At 37.4% G+C, this 21,140-nt stretch overlaps 1 protein-coding gene and 1 long non-coding RNA gene across 6 annotated transcripts in view; one reads left to right on the forward strand and one right to left on the reverse strand.

Moving 5' to 3' along the window:
* The window catches only part of LOC147827649 (uncharacterized), a 35,572-nt gene extending 32,927 nt beyond the window's left edge, over window positions 1-2,645 (reverse strand). For both annotated transcript variants that reach the window (XR_015451970.1, XR_015451969.1), the window contains exon 1: window positions 2,378-2,645. This is a non-coding gene — a long non-coding RNA (uncharacterized LOC147827649). The remainder of the gene's footprint in view (window positions 1-2,377) is intronic.
* Znf326 (zinc finger protein 326) overlaps window positions 1-21,140 on the forward strand; it is a 204,810-nt gene that overhangs the window by 155,881 nt on the left and 27,789 nt on the right. The window contains exons 1-7 of one of the 4 annotated variants that reach the window (XM_021255411.2): window positions 2,772-2,879; window positions 5,195-5,239; window positions 13,244-13,279; window positions 13,374-13,485; window positions 15,590-15,750; window positions 15,879-15,995; window positions 18,320-18,518. In XM_021255411.2, the coding sequence (XP_021111070.1) occupies window positions 13,446-13,485; window positions 15,590-15,750; window positions 15,879-15,995; window positions 18,320-18,518 (517 nt within the window). In that variant the 5' untranslated portion in view covers window positions 2,772-2,879; window positions 5,195-5,239; window positions 13,244-13,279; window positions 13,374-13,445. Of the gene's footprint in view, window positions 1-2,708; window positions 2,880-5,194; window positions 5,240-13,243; window positions 13,334-13,373; window positions 13,486-15,589; window positions 15,996-18,319; window positions 18,519-21,140 lie in introns of those variants that run through there. The other 3 variants (XM_004841303.4, XM_087213064.1, XM_021255413.2) reach the window with 3 other exon arrangements.

The raw sequence follows: 21,140 nt of genomic DNA on the forward strand, positions 1-21,140 counted from the left end.
TGGAATTCCTTGTCTGGCAGTTTTCTCTTTTAGGGAAGAAAAAGGGTGTGTGTGCGTGTTTGTATGAGAGAGAGAGAGAGAGAGAGAGAGAGAGAGAGAGAGAGAGAGAGAGAGAGATGAAAATGTGGAACAAAAGATAGTGACCCAGTGTTTATTTCCTTCCAGTCATGCCAGGTTCTGAGACCTCAGGTTATAAGATCATTTCTTTACCTGGAATTGAGCGGGGAGGTGATAAGTAAAGTTAAAAACTTTGAAGGAGAACCCAGTTTTACTTAGTATACATATGTGCCTGGCACTAAGAATATAAAGACTTTATTCCAATTGCAAAGAGTCTTAAATGTGGAGAGCATGAGAGGAATACTCAGTGCACAGGAGCCAGTGCTGTGATAGGGCCTAAAGCCTTGCGCCACTGGGTATGCTTCCACCAGCAGCAGCAGCCTCTCCTCAAGATTTGTTAGAAAGGCACACCCTCTGGTCTTACCCCTGGCTGGCTGAACATGAACCTGTCCTAACAGGTCCCTAGGTGAATCCCATGCATTGTAATATTTGAAATCCTGGCCTGGGGGATGGGGATAACATCTGGGAATGTTTCCTAGAAAAAGTACATCTTGAGTTGTGTTTTGGGGCTATGTTGGGTTAACCAGGTGTTATTCTAAGTAGAAGGGATGATATAAGTAAAAGTTCAGTAGCATAAAAAAACCTACAAAAAACAACAAAACAAACAAAAATACAGGGATGTTTTGGAAGCCAGTAGCCAAGGACCAATCAAAAGTGTGATCTACTTAAGTGTGATCTGATTAGTGATCTAATCAAAAGTGTGGGAGAGAGAAAGAGGGGAAATGCAGGAAAATGGCTGAGGTCAGACAGTGGCCAAATTCTGCTGCACGTGCTCAGGGTTAAGAAGGCTTTGCCAGGTGTGGTGGCCCATGCCCCTGCAATCCCAGCACTTGGGAGGCTAAGGCAGGAGGATTACCATGAGTTCAAGGCCAGCCTGGTCTATATAGCAAGACCCTGTCTCCATGTGCCCCCCCCCATGTAAAAAAAGGACTTTACTTGTTTGCATTACTGGGAATTGAACCCATGGCCTTCACATTGAGCTGCATCCCCAACACTTTTTAATTTTCTAAAAAAACTGAGACAGCTCTTGCTAAGTTACTAAGTTGCCCAGGCTGGGCTTGAACTTGTGATCCTCCTGCCTCAGCCTCCCAGCGGGAGTACAGGTGAGCACTAACACTCCCAGCTAGGTGAAGGAGTTTTGACTAGACTTAAGAGACCATGCTAGAGATGCATGACAACATGTTTGGATTCGATTTAGATCATTACAGCCCTGGGGAGGCTGAGAACTGGGAAGGCTGAAGGACAGAGAAATTAATTATGAAGTTAAGGTACTAGTTTTGCAGCGCAGTAATGAGTCTTAACTCAGGTAATGGTGGTGGCAATACAGAGGGGGCAGGTTCAAGCAATTTTACAAGGTAATAAACAGATGTAATATTTCAGTATGGTTTGAGGGTGTGAGGCTGGAGGAGGGCTGAGTCTTCCCTTCATGACTGCAGCCTTTTGCCTGAGATTTGTGGGTTGTTGCTCATGATGTCACTAACAGATGAACGAATACAGGAGGATGAACAGGTTTGAGGAGGGAAATTATGAGTCCAATTTTCAATGTGTTCAACTTAGGTTAATAGGAAACATGTACAGGAGGGGCAAAAAAGAAGGAAACAAGAAAAGGGTGGAGAACAGGTGAGTCAATCAGGGTGGAGAAGGAAAATGATGAAGAGGAAACAAGGCCATGCCCAGATTTGAGGCTACAGTAATAAATACACACACACACACACACACACACACACACACACACACACACACTCTTTAGTTTTCTTCTAGTTCAACTTCCAGAAGCTGCTTCCTTGGAACTTGGTTCTAGCAACTGGTTGGACACTGAAGAAGATCAGATAGTTCGATTCGTGGTTACCTGTCTGGTGATCAACACATTGCTGCCACTATTTGTTCTGGTTTTGAACGCTGGTTCAAGCTACTCCAGGATCAGAATGACCAAAACAGTTGTCTTTTTCTATACTGCCCCGTGGATGAGTATCTTTGCTTCTGTGCCCAACTATTTTCAAACTGGCAATAAAACAATGTGCGTGTGCGTGTGTGTGTGTGTGTGTTGCAGGCGAGATCATCCTTCAAGTTCTGTAGGACTCCTGCCATAGATCTTTCCCAAGTGCAAACTTTTACAAAAAACTTTATTTGCACCTTAAAATCAAGAATTGTCTAACAGCCTGGCTTTGGTCATTCCCGTAATTGTTTTCTATTTTGCAGTCTGTTCCCTGCACGTCCCAGACTTCTGTGTCTCCGAGGCAGTAACTCCATAAGTACTTACAATTTTTTTCTGAGCAGTGGCCAATAGAAAGCAAGAAGTCGGCACATGGTCATTACTTCGGGCAGAAGGAAGTTATTCCAAGCAGATGCATTCGCTCTTGCCAGGTTCAAACATGGCGGGGCGGGTACAGCAAAACTTGCAGCAAGCTCAGCTCCCTTTCCCACAGTCCTGGCCGCTCTTCGGCGCTCTCTTTTAACCTCTGTCTCCTGGGCGGCTCCAGAGGGTCAGCACCCGCTAGCGTGACAGCGTACCTGCTTCCCGCCCCCACGCGTGGGCCCACCCACCACCTCGCGCCAGCCAATGATAGGCTGCGCTGTGGCGCCTGGCCGGCCCCGCCCCTAGCGTCGCTGTGGCCTGTGGGTTCCCGGCCGGCGGCTCTGCACTCGGTCGCGCGGATTGCTCGTGTGGGGTCGTAGCTTTCGGGTTCTTGTCTCTGGCTAGGGCTCAGCTCAGCACCGCCGCGGCCATCAGCCTTGAGCCTTCACCATGGACTTCGAGGACGGTAAGCGCCGCTTCTGGCCGGCCTCCGCGGTGGGCGGGAGGCGGGTGGCCTGCACCGGGGGTCTGTGTGCAGTCTCAAAATGGCCGTGTGGGCTTTGTTCTGTGGGCCCTGAGGCTGCCCGGCCGCCGCGGGCCCAGCGCACGTAGCCGGCTTCCCGGCGGACCGGCGCATTCGGGTTCGGTTCGGTAGGCGCCTGGGAGGTCCGGGCGGGCTCAGGTTCTGGGAAGGGCGCGCTCAGAGCTCGCATGCCTTCGAGCTCCGGCCCCGGACTCGCCCTGGTACCCGGCTCTTCGCGCATTCTTCTCACGGGGCAGCGACCCAGATGGTCCGTTCGGTTCATCCTCAACCCCGAGTGACTTCTGGCTAAACAGAATTTCCAGAGGCTTATTCACTCACGGTGATAATGTTTCTGGTTGTCTTAGCGCAAAGACAAGTTTAAAGGGAGTCTTTATTAAGTGTTATATGTATAAGTAGCTGTTGATACAGAATGAAAAGCAAAGTTTTTGTTGTTGTTGTTGTTGTTGGTAAGTTGGGCTCTTTTATTCACCAAAATTATCTAGTTTTAAATATCTGACTTGCGATTATTCTGTGAACCAAAGTAATGGGGGGGGGTTGTATGGATAGGACTTAGAATTCTGGCACAGCAAACATCAGATGCCCTTCACGTACACGGTAGCCTTTGTTGGGCTTACTGATTAAATGGAATTTTAACAATATCTTTGAATCGTCTTTGACCCTACTTCTTTAAACCGCATTTACAGGGTCACAATGTAGCACTAATTTGGTTGCCTTCAAATCTTGCCCAGCTTTGATGGGAATTAATATCCAGGTAAAAGTAGTATGTAGTAACAGCGTTAGGGAGGCATGGGAAAGAGCTTGTACGATTAAACTGGGTTTAATCCTCAATAACTGGACATTTCTAGATAAAACCAGCTCACTAAGTAGTTGTAAGACTCTAACCTCACCAAAAAAGGATCTCTTAACAGAATGAGGTGTGATCTTAGCGTGAGTCTTAAAGAATGAGCTTTTGATTTTTGATTTGATTTCATACTACAAAGAGTTAAAACTTCCAAGTATAAGTATATGAAAGGGGACAATAACCCTTTTGTGGATACTTTTCAGTTACTTTGAAATAGGAAATTAGCTCTTAGAGCAGCATACTACGGTGTTTTTGTTTTAGTGGGACTTGGACTCATTTTGATATAGACACCTTTACACTATGAGGCTTTGAAGTTAGCCACAGTTGAGATTGGAGATAAAAATATTTATTCTTGTAATCAAGCTAAAGTTTGTTGACATTACCAGTGCACGAGGTTCAGCAGAGGCTGCCAAGGTGGTGATGAGGGAACAATGGGAGCAATAAAGCAATCCATTTTCTGTAGCGAATTGAAAAAGAATAATAAAACTTAGTATGTTTGCTTTTTATTATCACCATATGCCTGCACTTATAAACTATGTTAGAGGTGAAATATTCCCCCCTCACTACCAAGCTAAGCCACTACTGCTTAATGGAAGATGGAATTTGACTAACAATGTATCTGAATCCAGTCTTGTGTAGGGTAGCAGGGTTCTGTTGTATCCAAATGACTGTTGTATTAAATTCCATTCTTTCGGTATTAATCAAGGGATTTAACATTGTTAAATTTTGACAAGGAAATTGGCACATCTTTTTGGTGGTGCCACATCCTGGATGGATATGACACACTCATATACATATATGCATTTACATTTCTCAGATAAAATTTTGAAATCTTTGGAGAGCAAATTAAGTGATAAAGAAATACTAACTTTGAGCACAAGGTCCTGAGTTTTATCCCCGGTAACAAAAAAAAAGAAGTATTAACTTTGAAAAAAATTTGTATTACATAGAATCAATTCTCAGATGTGTGTTTTTTGCATTTGATACATATTTTTCACCTATCTCCTTTCTACTACTCAGTATAAATTAGTACTGGATCCCCTCTTAGCAGGTACATATCAGGTGTTACAAACTTGATTATTACATTGTCATAATTTGGATGATGAACATGCCATTTGGGGAGGTATTGAAGGAGAGATGTTTTCCCAAATGGATATTAGTAATTATTTGTATCCTAATTTTGCAGGTAATTGAGTTAGTGGCATCTAAAGATTGTGTTTGTTTTTGAATATATGGGTATTTCTCAAATGGGTATGGGTAATTATTTGTATCCTAATTTTGCAGGTAATATAGTTAATAGCATCTAAAAATTGTGTTTGTTTTTGAATATATGAGTGTATAATTTTGGATTTTTGCTAATAATGCACTAATTCCTTTCTGTTGACTGTCTTTATAGATTATACACACTCTGCTTGCAGGAATGCTTATCAGGGCTTTAATGGTAAGTGTCTACTTTGATTTTTTTCTTAAATTTGTTGAGGGAGGGATTGCATTTCAGTTTTTTAAATTCATAAAAATAAAACATCTATGTAAAAACCCAGTCCCACCTTATTTCAGAAATTGTTTTGGCTCCCTCAGTGTTAATGTTCTCATACTGTCTAACTGGGCCTTTGGGATTAGAAAAAGCTAGGAGTTATTCAGATTAGTGTTATTTTTTGTCCTTGTTATTTCAATTATTATTCTTTTAATTTACTACAAAGACCCTAACCAAATTCTAAGTGATGGATTACACAACACTAGATGAGTTCTTTTGTTGAATCAGAGCCTTTGGTGTTTAGTAACTTAGATTAAGTGGATTATTGGCTTAATTCTGTATAGCTTCTGTTGTAGTGCATTTTGATATTGTTTTTGAGGCGATCTTTCTCAGTGTGTTCAAATGTGTTGATGATAGAGAGAGCTATCTGGAAGAGCACATGAAGAAGCCTAATTATTTACTGACATAAACATGATATTAAACTTGTGACTACAGATAAAACTGAGAGATGCAGAGTAAGATTGGGTGGTATTTTGATAGTTACCAAAGTTAAGTCATTGTTAAATAGTATAATAACACAGTAAATTGCATACAACAATTTAAAAAGGTTAAAAAGGAAATTATTATTTTTTCTTTGTAATATTCAATTATAGTGTAAGGAGTTTTGAAACTGACAATAGGTAAAGATAGGAGCATAGATTTAGAAGTAATATAGATCAGAGATTAAATCCTTAAATATTTATTTGGCTTCTTTGAGCTCTCTAGACCTATTTCCCCATCTTAAAGACAGTTTTTATTTATCATATCTAAGGATGAAGAGAAATTGAAATTTATGTAGGCTAAAAAGGCTCAGCAGTGTATAGGAGATAGTATGTATTGAAGAATATAATTTTGAGGAGAGTGACATAAATAAATGACCAAGGGACTTTTAATTTGCATTCACTAACTTGCATCCATCTAACTTGCAAGTTAGATTGGAATCTGGAAAGTTATCTAAAAAACTTTGATAAGTTTAGATATCGGGATATTAAGACCTTATATTTGGGAGATGATGATGGCAGTTGTCTTAGTTACTTTCTCATCCCTGAGATGTAATACCTGTCACCTGCAAGTTAAAGGGGGAGATGTTTATATTGGCGCATAGTTTATAGAGATTTCAGGCCATAGTTGGCTGTTTCCAAGGCAGGACAGTATGGCAGAGGGGCATCACAGAGGAGAAATAGCTCAAAGCATGGCCGGCGGTAGCAAAGAGATAGATCAAGGGAGAAGAGAGGGAGATAGACCCTTTCAGGCCACATGCCCAGTGACCTATGTCTTCCAACCAGGCTTCACTTCCCAAATCACAATTAGCTATAAATTCATCAGGGGACTAATCTGTTGTTAAGTATCATGACTCTGATCCATTCATCTCCCAAAAGCCCCATGTATGAATACATGAGGCTTTAGGGGGGCATCTAGAAATAAACCGTAAGAGTAATTTAAAAAATACTGTTTTTCTCACGGGGCGTGTTGGTGGAAGGGGCTGAGGCAGGAGGATTGTCACTAGTTTGAGGCCAGCCTGGCCTACCTAGTGAGACCCTGTCTCAAAAAAATTAAAAAAAAATTTTTTTCCCCTAGAGAAGATGGACAATTTGGAGACAACTAGTGATGGGTAGAAAATTGAGAGGGCTGAATAAATATGAGTCTAGGGTTTTAAACTGGAATGAGGAGGACTAGTGCTTTTATCAGAGATTTGGAATGCTAGAGGGCTTTACTGGAAAATAGGCTTTCATGTCTAGAGATAGGATTTGAAATGAAATATTTTGCAAGGGCAGTTTATGTCCTTATTAATGTACATTGTTACAAAAAAAAAGTATGACTTTTATTTTTTTCTCTTAATTTTAGTTGTAATAGTGATTCTCATCTGAGGATGATTATTACAATCACTTGGGGAGCTTTTTCCAACGTTACCAGTTCAGGTTGTACCCTAGACCTCTTGAATCTTAATTTTAGGGCATGTAATACTAAAAGCACTCTGCATGATTTGGCCTTCACCTTGGTTAAAGACCACTACTCGAAAATACGTGCTTTGAGGTCTTTTTTGTTTCTTTTCCGATATTGAGAATTGAACTCAGGACCTTGCACTTGCCAGGCAGGTGTGGCACCACTGAGCTACATCCCTGGCCCTACTTCGAGGTCTTAGTTATCTACATTGTACAAATGAGAAACTTAATTTCAGGGATTTGATTTGACTTCATTTGACAAATACTTATTTAGTACCTATTGCATATTAGGTAGTGTTTGAGGAGCTGGGACTGGCAGTGAACAAAACGTTCCTGACCTTATAGAGCTTTTAATATAGTGGCATGAGGAATACAGAAGATAAGATTTAAAAAGTAAATCTTGTCCATTAGAAGGTAATAATTACTAGGGATAAAAATAATGCAGGGAAAGAGGACATGTGTATGTATACATGTTGTGATTTTAAAGGTGGTGGCTGGAGAAGGACTCACAACAAAGGTGACATTTGAGCGCAGATTTAAAGGAGATGAGGATGCAAATCTTGGGCAGTCTAGAAAAAGAATATTACAGGCTTTAGGAACTAAAAGATGTGTAGGTACCAAATGAAGCCAACAGTAACACTTCATTTTTAGTATTGTATTTTCTAGCTTTTCACTGAAATGAAGTAGAGGGCATTGGAGAAAATACATTAAGATACTGATTTCCTCCACAACATTTTTTGGAAGGAAGTTGTATTTCCATTGTTTCTGCACATTCCAGGTAGAGGTAACAGCAAGAACACAGAGCTGAGTATATGCTTCAGAGAAACTTAAGACTGATTGGACCACAATAGATTTTTACTGAAGAGTCTGAAGACAAGTCTAGAGAGGTGAGGTGTAGCCAGGAAGTATTAAAAATCAAAGGTAATTTACTTATATATAAAAAGCAACAGAAGCTAGGGTTGGTAGTATAGCCTGTAATCCCAGCACTCTGGGAGACTGAGGCAGGAGGATCTTGAGTTTGTGCTCAATCTGGGCATTTTAGCGAGACTCTGTCTCACAATAAAAATTTAAAAAGGGCCGGGGATGTTGCTCAGTGTAAGGCGTGTGTTTAGTCTCTACTACTGCACACACATGCACACATACACACAAAACAGGCAAACAGGTGAGTGAAAACCTGAAAGAAGTGAAGTAATAATGAACAATGCAAGTTCGAGGGAAGATCAAGCGTTCTAGTAGGCAGAGAGAGCAATAAATGCCAAAATGGGTATATACATTTTCTGTTCTACGAATATAGCTAGAGTAGAATGAATAAGCATGTATAGTAAGACCAGGTTAAGAGGTGATGGGGCAGATCATATAGGACAGGGTTTCTCAAACTTTGGCCCTATTGTCATATTGGAGTAATTTTTTGTTGTTGTAGGGGAATATCCTGTGTGCTGTAGAATGTTTAGCAACATCCTTGGCCTCTGTGCATTTGATGTCAGTAGCACCTTCCCCCTAGTTAGGACTATCAGAAATGTTTTCAGAAACTGTGCTGGCGGGTTTGAGGTGGGGGAGATTACCCCTTGACTAAGAACCCTGATTAAGAACCATTTTAAAGCTTTTGCTTTTACTTAGATGGAAAGCCATTGGAGGATACTGAGCATTGGACATGAATTTAACTTATATTTTACCAGAATTATATTGACTTTTGTCTTTGGAGTAAACAGGGAATAAAAGTGGATGTGGGAAAACCAAGAGGCTGCTAGAATAATCTAGTTGACAGATTGCTGTAGCCTACACTCTGGTGCTAGTAGTGCAGAGATGCTGATAAAAAGTGGTTCCACCCAAGACTGTGTCACACAGATAGCTAATAGGTCAGTTTTTTCTTGGCTACTGCACAACTCCTTCCTTATGTTGTGTGAATTTTCACTTTTTGACTGTCTTACATATATGATAGTGATCCAAGTGATAGAACTGACTTGATTGAAATTATTAGGCCAGTTTTATTTTTTCAGAGTACATTACTTTCTCGTTTAATACTGAGTAAAGAGATAATGTGTAGTTTGTGTGTGTGGTGTACTGAGGATTAAACCTCAGTCTTTGCAGTGAGCTACATCCCCAGCCCTTTTTTATTTTGAGGCAGGGTCTTGCTAAGTTATGTTGCTCAGGCTGGGCTTGAACTTGGACTCTTTCTGCCTCAGCCTTCCCAAAGTGCTGTGATTACAGGTATGTAACATAACACCAGGGCAGGCTAGTTTTACTTTTAAAATGATTTTTACAGCCAAGTGTAGTGGCACAGACCTGTAATCTCAGCACTATGGAGGCTAAAGGAAGAGATCTGCCATGAGTTCAAGGCTACCCTAAACTAAATAATAAGACCCTATCTCAAAAAAAAAAAAAGATTTTTGAAAAGAATTAATGTGTTATGTACATGTAACCAACTCTTTACAATGAATGTAATCATTGTATACTATAAACATGTACTAATAAAAATAAAAATTAAAAAAGATGTTTAAACTCAGTTTTATAACCTGGAAGAAAAATCTTTTTCTGTATAACAACATTGTGTATAATATAAAAACTTCCCCTTTTTTTTTTTGGTACTGGGTATCGAACTCAGGACCTTGCCCTTAAGATTTTCCTTTTTATAGTGATAGTACTGTGAATAATAAACCAGAATCGCTGCTATATAAAAGTAGCTTTATTTTTTGTGCACTGTACAATACCTAACATATAGTAAGTGCTCAATAAATGCTAGTTATTTTATGACTGTAGTGAAATAAAAAACAATTAAAAAACTAAAGGGTTTGTTTCCAGAGATAATCATTGTTAACTCAGAAACTAGCTGAACAGGGCCTGGGGATTTAGTTCAGTGGTTCCGCTGCCTGCCTTGCAAGCGCAAGGGCCCAAGTTCGATCCCCAGTACCAAAAGAAAAAAAAATAGCTGAACTAACAAGATTTTTTTTCTTTTTCTGTTTTCTTTTTTGTTGTCTGTAGCTGACAAAACCTAATTTTAGGATTATTTTTTAATGTGGGTTTTTAGAGGGAAACTTTTTATGTTGAAAACTTTATATTAATCTTAAAATTGTCCTCTGTAATGAGAGATGTAGCTAGCATATGTTAACAGTATACTTACACTATATACTTACACTATATACTTACTATATACTTATCACTCTTTTTGGCAGTACTGAGGATTAATCACAAGACCTTCACAACTGAGTTACCTCTCTAGTTCTTTAAAATGTTTCTGTTTTTTATTTTGAGACAGGGCCTTGCCAAGTTGACCAGGCTGGGCTTTAATTGTGATCCTTCTGCCTCATTTTCCTAGAGTGCTGAGATTATTGGCATGGGCCAACATACCTGGCTCTTACCAACTTTTAAGACAAATAATTGACTTTTATTAGTGTGTTTTGCCCAGATTATGGTAACCACTAGCCACATGAGACTGTGGAGCACTTGAAATATGGATAGTTTGAATTGATGAGCATTATTAAGTGTACAGTACTAGGTTTGAAGTTTTAGTATGGAAAAACTGTAAAATATCTTACCGATACATTTTGTGTATTAATAAACTTTTTGTACTTTGTTATATTAAAAGCCATTGGTATGTCTTGCACTGCACAGAATGAGCCTTTTTATCATGTATTATTATTATTATTTTTTTGGTACCAGGGATCCATGTATTATTCTTTAACATTAATTATTTGGAAAGGATTGATTTACTGAGGTAATGCAGATTTTCCAAGTAGTAGCAGGTTTTATTGTACAATAAGTTAAAAATCATATTAAATCTAGTAGCAGCCTTATGAGAAAAGCCTTTATGTAGTGGGAAGCTGTTAAGCTGAAAGTGGCAGATCTAAGTTTTATAAAATTCTAATTTTTACTTGAATGTGTGAATTTTATTATTGGCAGAAAATAGATGTTTTCCTTGAAGTGAGTTTCACTTCATTTATTTTTGAGAAATTGTCTTCTAAATGCCCAAGTCTGAAAACCATAGCTTTTGTCTCTCATTGTAGTAAAAAGAGTATTCTTTGTAAAAAAAAAAAAAGTGACTAATTTAATTTACAAACCAAACACTTGTACTGAGCTTTTCTTGGAGAGAACTGTGTTTCTTTGGTATTCAGCAGAATTGCTTTATTGTACTTGGTAGATCATTACCTAGAATATAAAAAAGATGTGATTAAATCAGAGGTCATGATTTCATAAAAAAATAATAATTACTGCTTCATCAGGACATTGTAAGTGAAAATGACATTTTTATTTTATTATTTTTCACTGTGGGTGTGTGATAATGGCTGCTAATACAATCTGGTGCCACTGCCTTGATTTGTGCTAAAGTGCCAGCAGTTTTCCCAACCAGTGCTTTTCTACTGTCATTGAAAGTGTCAGTACCATGAAAAAAGGCAAATAATACTCTTGTATTGTTTATGAAAGTAGCTTTGACCTGGTGGAAGCCTTAGAAAGGGTCTTAGTAACTCCCAGTAGTCAGCAGATCATTCTGTGAGAACTACCATTTAAGGTATTAAATTAAAAAATTAGGGGTGGGGGATTTAGCTCAGTGGCGCCGTGCCTGTCTCGCAAGCTCAAGGGCCTGTCTTCGATCCCCGGTACCAAAAAAAAAAAAAAAAAAAAAAATTAGTGGGCCAGGGATTTAGCTCAGTGGTATCATGCCTGCCTGGCAAGCACAAGGTCCTGAGTTCGATCCCCGGTACCCCGCCCCCCCCAAATGAGTAAAAATTAGATTTCCTTATCACAAAACTAGTAGTATAAATCCAAATGAAGCCACAAACAGCAGAATATATGACAGTATCATAGTACCACCCGAGTTCTACAGGCTTTTGTCAGTAGAAGTAAGGCAGTACTTACGTGAGACAGTATTAGTCAAAAGTTTTCATGAATGGTTAGTATTTGAAATAGACTTAAAAGATCAGAAGATTTCCATAAGCAGATATTTGGGGTTGTAGATGAAAAATTTACACATAGAAGCAATAGTATAAGGCTAGATAAGAGAATACCGTGAGACTTTGGGAAAATTATTTCACTTCTGGACTTTAGTTCCCAAATCTATAAACTGAAAAGATTAAATTTGTTTTAGTTGCTTACAGGTTTAAAATTGCAAGATTCTGAGTAGTATTTTTGTAAAAATGTTGTCATGTTGTTATTCTTAGGACTGGAACTATGAAATGATTGTAAGTAAAATTTAGTGTTAAAATATAAAATATTTGCTCTGTGTAATACTATTGTATTTATACATAAGATGAAAAAGGCAATATAAATATTTAAGGGATTTTTTAAGAAAATGAATTCTAAATGGTTGCTCTAATTTTTCATTTTCATAGTTATTATAAATTAATTGTTACTTTTTTATATCAGAGGTTGGGATATAGGTAGAATTGTACTGTAATAAAATATACCTAGTACCCTGTTTTCTGCTAGAATTTATACTCATTTTCTTTATGCAGGGGAATTTGAGAATTTAAGCATGTGTTGAGAGTCCTTTTTGTTTACAGATACAGTGCCAAAGAGTGGTCCTGTTCTTTTTCAATTACATTAACATGACTAGTTGGAAAATGTGGCTGCTTCTGAGTTTTTAGACAGCTTGAGAGAATTAGATGCAGAAAACAAGTACAGTGTGTTTATGCCATAGTATACTTAACTCTTTTGACATTAAATGCCGACTTTCCTTGAGAATAGAAATTATCTTATATACATTGTAGTACCAAATACAAAGTCTTCTAGTCTTCTAGTCAAATATTGGTTAAATTGAATATAATTCTAATATGGAATTTTTTAGTTAATTTATTTTTCTTTGAAATATCAAGCTTTGTTAGCAAACATTTTTCTGTAGATTCGTGCTTTTTCCTTCAACGTCTTGTGTAAATTTAAGTGTTAATTTTAAATTATTATCTCAAGTACTGATGTGAAAATACTGTGTTTTTGCTAAGTTTTTTTTTTTTAAAGAATAGTATATTTTACTGACAAATTCTTACTGACTCTCTTTTAGGAATGGATCGCGATTATGGCCCTGGATCCTATGGAGGTCTGACATTCAAGGATATTTATCTAAAATTTCTTCTTTTGAGTGCCAGTAAAGGTGAGCAGCATTTAATTTTTTTCTTTTTAAACTCTTATAGGGATGGATCGTGACTATGGCCATGGATCCTATGGGGGTCAAAGATCCATGGATTCCTACCTAAACCAGTCATATGGCATGGACAATCACAGTGGTGGTGGTGGGGGTAGCAGGTAAATTGATTAATCACTTGGCCAAATAGACAACTATAAGATTCTGAATATATTTTAAGTATTCCTTAGGCATGTTATGATACTTAAATTTTGCTGTTAGGTGTTGAATAATCACCTTAAATGTTTAAAGGTGTTAATGGGTATAAAAATTATCTTAGGATCACTGGCAGGCATTTTAGGAAAACCCCAGATAACTATTATCTTTTCAATTTAATATAGAGTAAGATATTCTATTTTTTAAAATTTTTTATTTTTTAAAAAATATTCTGTTTTTAATAGGAACATTTAAAAATTACTTTTAACTCCTTATCATTCAAAATGTCCTAAGCAAATGACATAAAGATGTCTTTGGAAATATTATATGTGAAGCTTTTAATGATTTAAAAAAATATATTTTCTAGTTGGGGGGTGGCTATGTAAAGCAGAAGAACAGTTTGATTAGAGTGGGCTTCACTGAACCAGTCTATCAATGTTCAACTTCTAAGAAACATTTAAGATAAAATTTCTTTTAATTTTAAAGTTAAGTTGCGAGAATATGTTATAATAAAAAAATACTGTCAAGTTATTTATTGGCAGTTACTACTTAAAACCCAAAACACCGTGCTTAAGGTTAGGAGCATTGTGTTAAAGCCATGAATATACTTTCAGTACAGTCTAGATTGTATTTATATTTCACCGTTGATATTGTATAAAACTCAGACTTAAACAGCTGCATGTTGTAGACTTGATGTATTTCAGGAAGAGGGGGTTGGTTTACTTTTTGAGGCACAAAGCTTTCTGTTGAATATTAAGCAAAACTGGTTAGGAGAATTTTAAACCATTGTCCTTCCTGATAAATTGAAGGATTGGGATTCCTTAATGATGGACTGGATGATGCTTACTTTTCTTCTTTCTGCTTCAAGTGTGTCACTCGTTTATAATAGAGAAAAATCAAGAAAATGAACAGTTTACAGTTTTTCTTATGTGATAGATAGTTTGAGATTTGTAGCTAGAAAAGGTATTTTTTTTAAATGGCTACTAGGATTCAGAAGTAAATAGTTTCTATTTAGTGATCTGTAAATAATTGAAGTAATATATTTAAATGTTTCAGTATATCAGTTATTGCTGTGTTACATTGTTAATATAATGTGCATAATCTGTTTCTGTAGATGTTATTTATTTCATGTGTAATTGTAGGTCTTTATAAAACTGTTGTAAGATAAGCAGCTTTTGTAATCCATGTTTAGGATTTGTGAGAAGTAATATGATTTGTTTTTTCTGTTGACTATTAAAACCTTGAGGAGACTGTGTGCTCCCTTTTTAGAGTAGTCTTATGTGATAATTTCTTGACAGTAAATAGTTTTTCAAATAATTGAAGACATAAAATATATTCTTTCTCATCTGCCTTGAAAATTCAAATGCAGAGGGTATATGTTGTTGATCTTTTACTTTTATATTCTATTTTATGTGTTTATCCTTTTAGATTTGTTAGATTTATTAGTCTACAAGTAAAAAATGATTAAGGATCAATTACTGACCTTGGCTGAAGTTTGGTAGAATGTCAGATTTTACAACCTGAGATAATTCCTTAAAGTTTGATGATTACAGACACAATGAGGCAGTTTTGTGATAAAGATTACTAGGGGTGCAAAAGGTTTGCTCCGTGTCACAAATAGCCTACATCTATTCAGTCTTCAATTTGTGTTTCTATGGAAAGCTAAAATGTTGTACATGCTTTGTAATTTTCAGTATTAGGGGTGGATTCAAAGAAAGTTTGAATAGCTTGTGAACTTTAGAAAATGACCTTTTCCAAGACTAGGGCTGGGCTTAAATAATGAAAGACAAATCTTTTCTTCTTAATAAAATAGAAAAGCTGCTAAAAAGATTCTTAAGCTAAGGTTTATCAAACTCAATTTATATTTAGAAACTGACTCAGATAGCTTTCTATCTGATCTCACATTGAACTGCCCAGCCCTAATCAAGTGTCAACAAAAGTAGAACTGTGCAAACCAGTATGGTATAAATGAATTTTAGTTGATAAATGTCATCTTATAATTTGTCTTTTGAATTGTCTAACATTAGTAAGCTTACTTTTGTTTTTTCCCTCACTGTGCAACTTTTCCAGGTTTGGACCTTATGAGTCTTACGACTCCAGGTCTTCTCTGGGTGGGCGAGATCTGTACAGATCTGGCTATGGTTTTAATGAACCCGAACAAAGCCGCTTCGGAGGTAGTTATGGTGGTCGATTTGAGAGCTCCTACCGGAATAGCCTTGACTCTTTCGGAGGTAGAAACCAGGGCGGGTCTAGCTGGGAAGCACCTTACTCCCGTTCAAAATTGAGGCCTGGGTTTATGGAGGACAGAGGAAGAGAGAATTACTCTTCCTACAGCAGTTTTTCTTCACCCCATATGAAGCCTGCACCTGTAGGCTCTCGGGGGAGAGGAACGCCTGCTTATCCTGAAAGTACGTTTGGAAGCAGAAACTATGATGCTTTTGGAGGACCATCAACAGGCAGAGGCCGAGGCCGAGGAGTAAGTACAACAGAATCTTTTCAGATTCTTTTCACTAGTCACTCTTTTAAACCCTTTCAAGACCATGGTTTTCAATTAGAATAAACACGGTTTGTCCCTGTGTATTTTAAGAAAAAGCTGAGTCATAAACTAAGTTTTAGGTTGACTGTAAAAGTTTCTGTAGCACCTTAGAAAACAGGTGGCAGTGTGAGATGATTGTTCGTAAAGTTATGCCAAATCTCCCTATATTAAAAAGGTGAGGATGTTAGGTTTGGTCTAAAAGGGGTTAAAAGGAGTTGCATTTTTCTTAAAACACTAGCAGTTTTGCTGGTGAGACAGTTCTCAGATTATTGTAAAAGATAACTGAATCCTTTTTGAATTTTTGAGTAGGTTAAAGGTGCAATGTATGATAAAATGTTTATACTTTGTTACTAAACTCTAGCAAGTAGAATTTCCTTAGAGCTTTATGTAATCACATTAAACACAAGAGACTAAAAGTTGATGATAGGTCAGTATAGCTTAGCCATGTTTACATGGTAAGGAAGTTGATGTGTATAATAGGTTGTAGAATGATTTGTGGCCAGTGTAATTTTGTTAACTTTCTTACATTATGTCCAGTTGGTGGTTGTTTTAGTTTCCCTTGTATCACTAGTTTGACTATTGAGAAGTAATGCCCTAGCTAATTACACATGTTTATGGCTCCTTAGGAAGTAATATTTTGTAAATTATTGCTTAAGTGAGTAAATACACTAGTCTGCAGTTGTTTAATTTCAGGATATGTAGTGTAAAAATTTTGCTTTATATTCTTAGGTAACTTGATTGATAGGAAATTTTACCTAGTAAGTGTACTGTCAAGTGTGGAATTATTATGTAATCACATAATACTGTATTTTTGCTATAATGTAAGAATTTTTTGAGAGTCAATTCTTAACGTTCTCTTTACAGAAGAAGGTACTTCTGATATAAAAATGTGGTAAGGCACACATTTTTGACTGTTCAATAGCCTTTGGTACATGAGTGTAGTTTGTCATACTTGTGTAGAAGTTTTGCATTTTTAACTGTCAGTCTTGTGTAAAATGCATTGCACCTTTAATAGATAATTAATAAAGATTTTTCTGATGGGACTGTGTAATTTACCTGGAAACATTTATTCAAATCTACTAGGTTAGATAGGTATTCCTAAGAAAAATATGCAAATGTAAACAACTGTGCTGCTGATTCACCATACTTGGTGTTAATTGAAAATAGAGCAATAGGCTTTTGGTTTTGAAATTGAAAATCCATGCCAGTTTGAAAATTTGTAATTAACATTTTCCATGCTGTATATTATTTTAGGCAAAGGATTTTTTTTCTTAATGAGACTTCAAATACCAGTTCTGTTTTTATGTTAGTAAAAGACGTATTCCTGTTCTTTGGATTTACCATTCTAGTCTGAATGGACATTTCTTTCTTTCTTCCTGTTTGTGAAGTAGATGACAAATAGGATCTTCATTTTTAATCTTCACTTGTACAATTCCCATTGGGTCCTTCTCTTCAGATTATTCCTCATTCTTTACCTTCTAAAAGTAAGATTAGCAGGATAAATTTCTATGGACATGTGACCTCTTGTAGTGGATTTTGTTAATGGCAGAAGAGGAAGGGAGACAAAGAGTCGTTTGATGGCATGACTCTTCATCTGCAAACGTTTGCTTCTTGGGCTTCTGGGTCAGAATGTTTCTCTAGGTAAGAATATGAATGGAACGTCAGATGCAGTTCTTTATCTGAAGTGTGTCTTGGAAGTTGATGCATGGTTATGCTTTAACTCTCCTATTTCATGCTAATGTTCCATCTTGCCTTCTCATTCCCTTCTTCAACAGGGAGAAATCCTAAATGATTTCTGGGTCTTTTTAACATCAAACTACAGATATGATCTTCTCTGTGTATCTTAGTTTTAAGGCAGGTTTTAGTAAAAATAAAGATTTCTTTTAAGGTCTTTTCATGGGAAAACATCAATTAGGAACTCTGAAGAGGAGTTGTCAGAGAGTTGTACAAGTGGTAACCTTCTGACAGGCACATATGTGTTTATGATCTCAAATAATTTTGAATTGTGAAAATCAAAAAACCGGTAGGAAGTAATCCACATTTGTTCTACTGGAAGTGAAAATGCTAACTCATTGGATTTGAGTTTATGTACTTATTTACAGAGTTTTTTAATGTGTTTTTTCAGAGTGGACTGTAAAATTTAGTTACATTCCAGGGAATTTTCAGGTGAAAACTAGTAAATAGATAACGTGACAGTTTTTATATGAGTTTATATTTTATCTTTGGATAGTATGCTAATATTTCTTGATTTCACAAATTTACAGCATATGGGTGATTTTGGAAGCATTCATAGACCTGGAATTGTTGTTGACTATCAAAACAAACCCACCAATATGACTGTTGCTGCTGCAAGAGGAATAAAGAGAAAAATGATGCAGCCATTTAATAAGCCTGGTGGAACCTTTATCAAGAAACCTAAGCTAGCAAAACCTATGGAGAAGATGAGCCTCAGCAAATCACCTAGTAAGTAAGAAAACATAACTGCTAGGGTTCAAGATGCATATTAATTTTTAAAATTCATTGTTTTAAGATAATTTTTCAGTATTACATAGAAAAACTACATAATTTTAAATATGGAAATTAGATCTGTGACTCCCCTAGTACAATTATTAATCCAGTCATGACTATCTAAATATATTTTTTAAAATTCACATCCCTGGTCTGATAACCCTATTCTCTGAATTTTTTGTAGTGAGACCAGAACATTTATACTTTTAAAATGGTCTTTCACATGATTTTGATTCAGACCCCCTTCTGGGTTGTTACATTTATTGTTGAAGTTATTGTTAAGGAAGTGGCCTGTCATAATACTTGACGGTGTATGAGGAAAAAGGGAAGAAAATTTTTCTAGTTGTTGATATAAGGTCAAGCTGTGTTTCTTGTAGAAAAGTAATTTGCTTTTAATCATCAGGATATAATGGAACTTATAAGTAATCATATTTCTGTTTTTACATTGACTTACAAATTTTGAGCCAATCTGAAAATGGAATTGAGAAAATATAGCATCAAGAAGCATAAAATATTTGGATAAATTTAACAAAAGTGTAAAATATACTGTGAAAATTATAAAACATTCTTAGAAGAAATTAAAAATCTCAAAAGATGAGAAATGAAATTAAATGAAGGTAACATTGTCACAGTGGCATTACTTTCTAAACTGATGTAGAGATGCAATGCAGTCTCTATCAGAATTTCAGCTAAAGACTCACACTTCACTATTTTAGATGAGATTGTGTGTGTTCAGGGTGGTATGATCACAGACACACTTCACTATTTCAAAACTTACAGAGCAACAATAATCAAGACACTGTGGTATTGGCACACAGGCATATATAGATCAGTGGGATAGAGTTGAAATTCCAGAAGTAATTCATACATTTATGGTCAACTGGTTTTTAATGGGGTGTGAAGGTTGTTCTATGGAAAAAAATAGTCTTCTTTTTTGGTACCAGGGATCAAACTTAGGACTTCTGCTTGTGAGGTAGGCATGGTGGCACTGAGCTAAATCCCCGGCAAGAATAGACTTTTTGATGTATGGTTCTAGCATAACTGGCTCACCACATGTAAAACTAAAATGCAAGACCCTGCAAGAACTAAAACTATAAAATTCTTAGAAGAAATAGGAATAAATCTACATGATTTTCAATCTGACAAGGAATTCTTAGGTAGGACACTGAAAGCCTGAGGAACAAATAAGAAAATAGGCAAATTAAACTTCATCGGAATAACTTTTGTGTTTTAGAGGACACCTTCAGTAGAAAATGAAAAGAGGACCAATACAATGGGAGAAAATATTTTTGTAAATCATGTATCTGATAAAGGATGTGTATCTAAAATGTATAAAGAATGTTTACAACTCTGTAAAACAACAAATAACTCAATTAAAAAGTAGACAAAAGGTCTACAGTGATTTCTTCCCAGAAATACATATAAATAGCTGAAAGGCACGTGAAAAGTTCAACAATTAGTTATCAGATAAATACAAATGAAAGACCATACTCAGGTACAACTTCATACCCATCCGGCTGGCTAGAATAAACACCAATAACAAGGATTATGAAGGATGTAGAGAAATTAGAACCCTCATATACTGCTGGTAGGAATGTAAAATGAGGCAATGAAGGAAGCTCGCAGGAATCCAGCCAGTCCAAAACCAGCACAGGGTGTTCTCGGATGAGGATGCAGGAGACAGCCCAGGCCTCCGCCGCCCACAGGAAGCCTCTCTGGCCCTCGCGGTCCGCACACTGGGCCCAGTCAGTCAGCTCCGCAGCCACCCTTCCCCCCCACTGCTTCCTGAAGCCTTGTGGGCGGCCTCAAGACGGCACGCTCCGCCTCCCCTCACACCCTCACCCACTCCCCTCGCCTCCCATGCTCCACCTGCTCTCTCTGAGCCCCTCCCACCGCACCCAGCCCCGCGTGACCCTTCACCTCCCCGTGGGACCAGAGTGGAGGGTTCGAGGACCACCCGAGCTATGTGACCGGCCAGACCACCACCACCCTCCTGGCGGCCTTCGCACGGTGCCTGCTGTGGAGACGCCATCTGCATAGTACCTCAGAGGGTGCTGCCTGGAAGGAACTTAGTCCTCTGGGACACTCACTCAGTCCCTGGACTCTAGACAGCTGCCAGGAAGGAGTAAGACGGGCTGGCCCGGCCCGCCTTCCACTGAGTGCAGTCTCCCGCACACCCTTCAGGGGCCCTGAACCCCCAACCGCTTTAGAAAACATTCTGGAAATGCCTCACATGGTTAAACAGAATTATGATATGACTCAGCAATTCTATTCCCAGGTATATACTCGAGATAAATGAAAATAATGGGTTCACACAAAAATGTGTATAGTTATGTGGTGCATGACAATGTTTTGATCAATGACAGACTTCATATACAGTATATGTAGCATATATCATATCTGAGGTATATAAGAATATACTATTTTGGATTGTGTAAATACACTGATCACACAATACAGTAGCTTTATGATGCAGATCATTTCTCAGAACATATCACTGTTGTCAGGCAACCTGTGACTGGATGTTAATAGCATTCAGAGTGGCTCAAAGGTGGAAAAAAATCCAAGTATCCATCG

Source organism: Heterocephalus glaber, unplaced genomic scaffold (assembly GCF_053883595.1).
Source record: "Heterocephalus glaber isolate CG9 unplaced genomic scaffold, H.glaber_assembly_v1.0 deba00001442, whole genome shotgun sequence".
Taxonomy (NCBI): Eukaryota; Metazoa; Chordata; class Mammalia; order Rodentia; family Bathyergidae; genus Heterocephalus; species Heterocephalus glaber.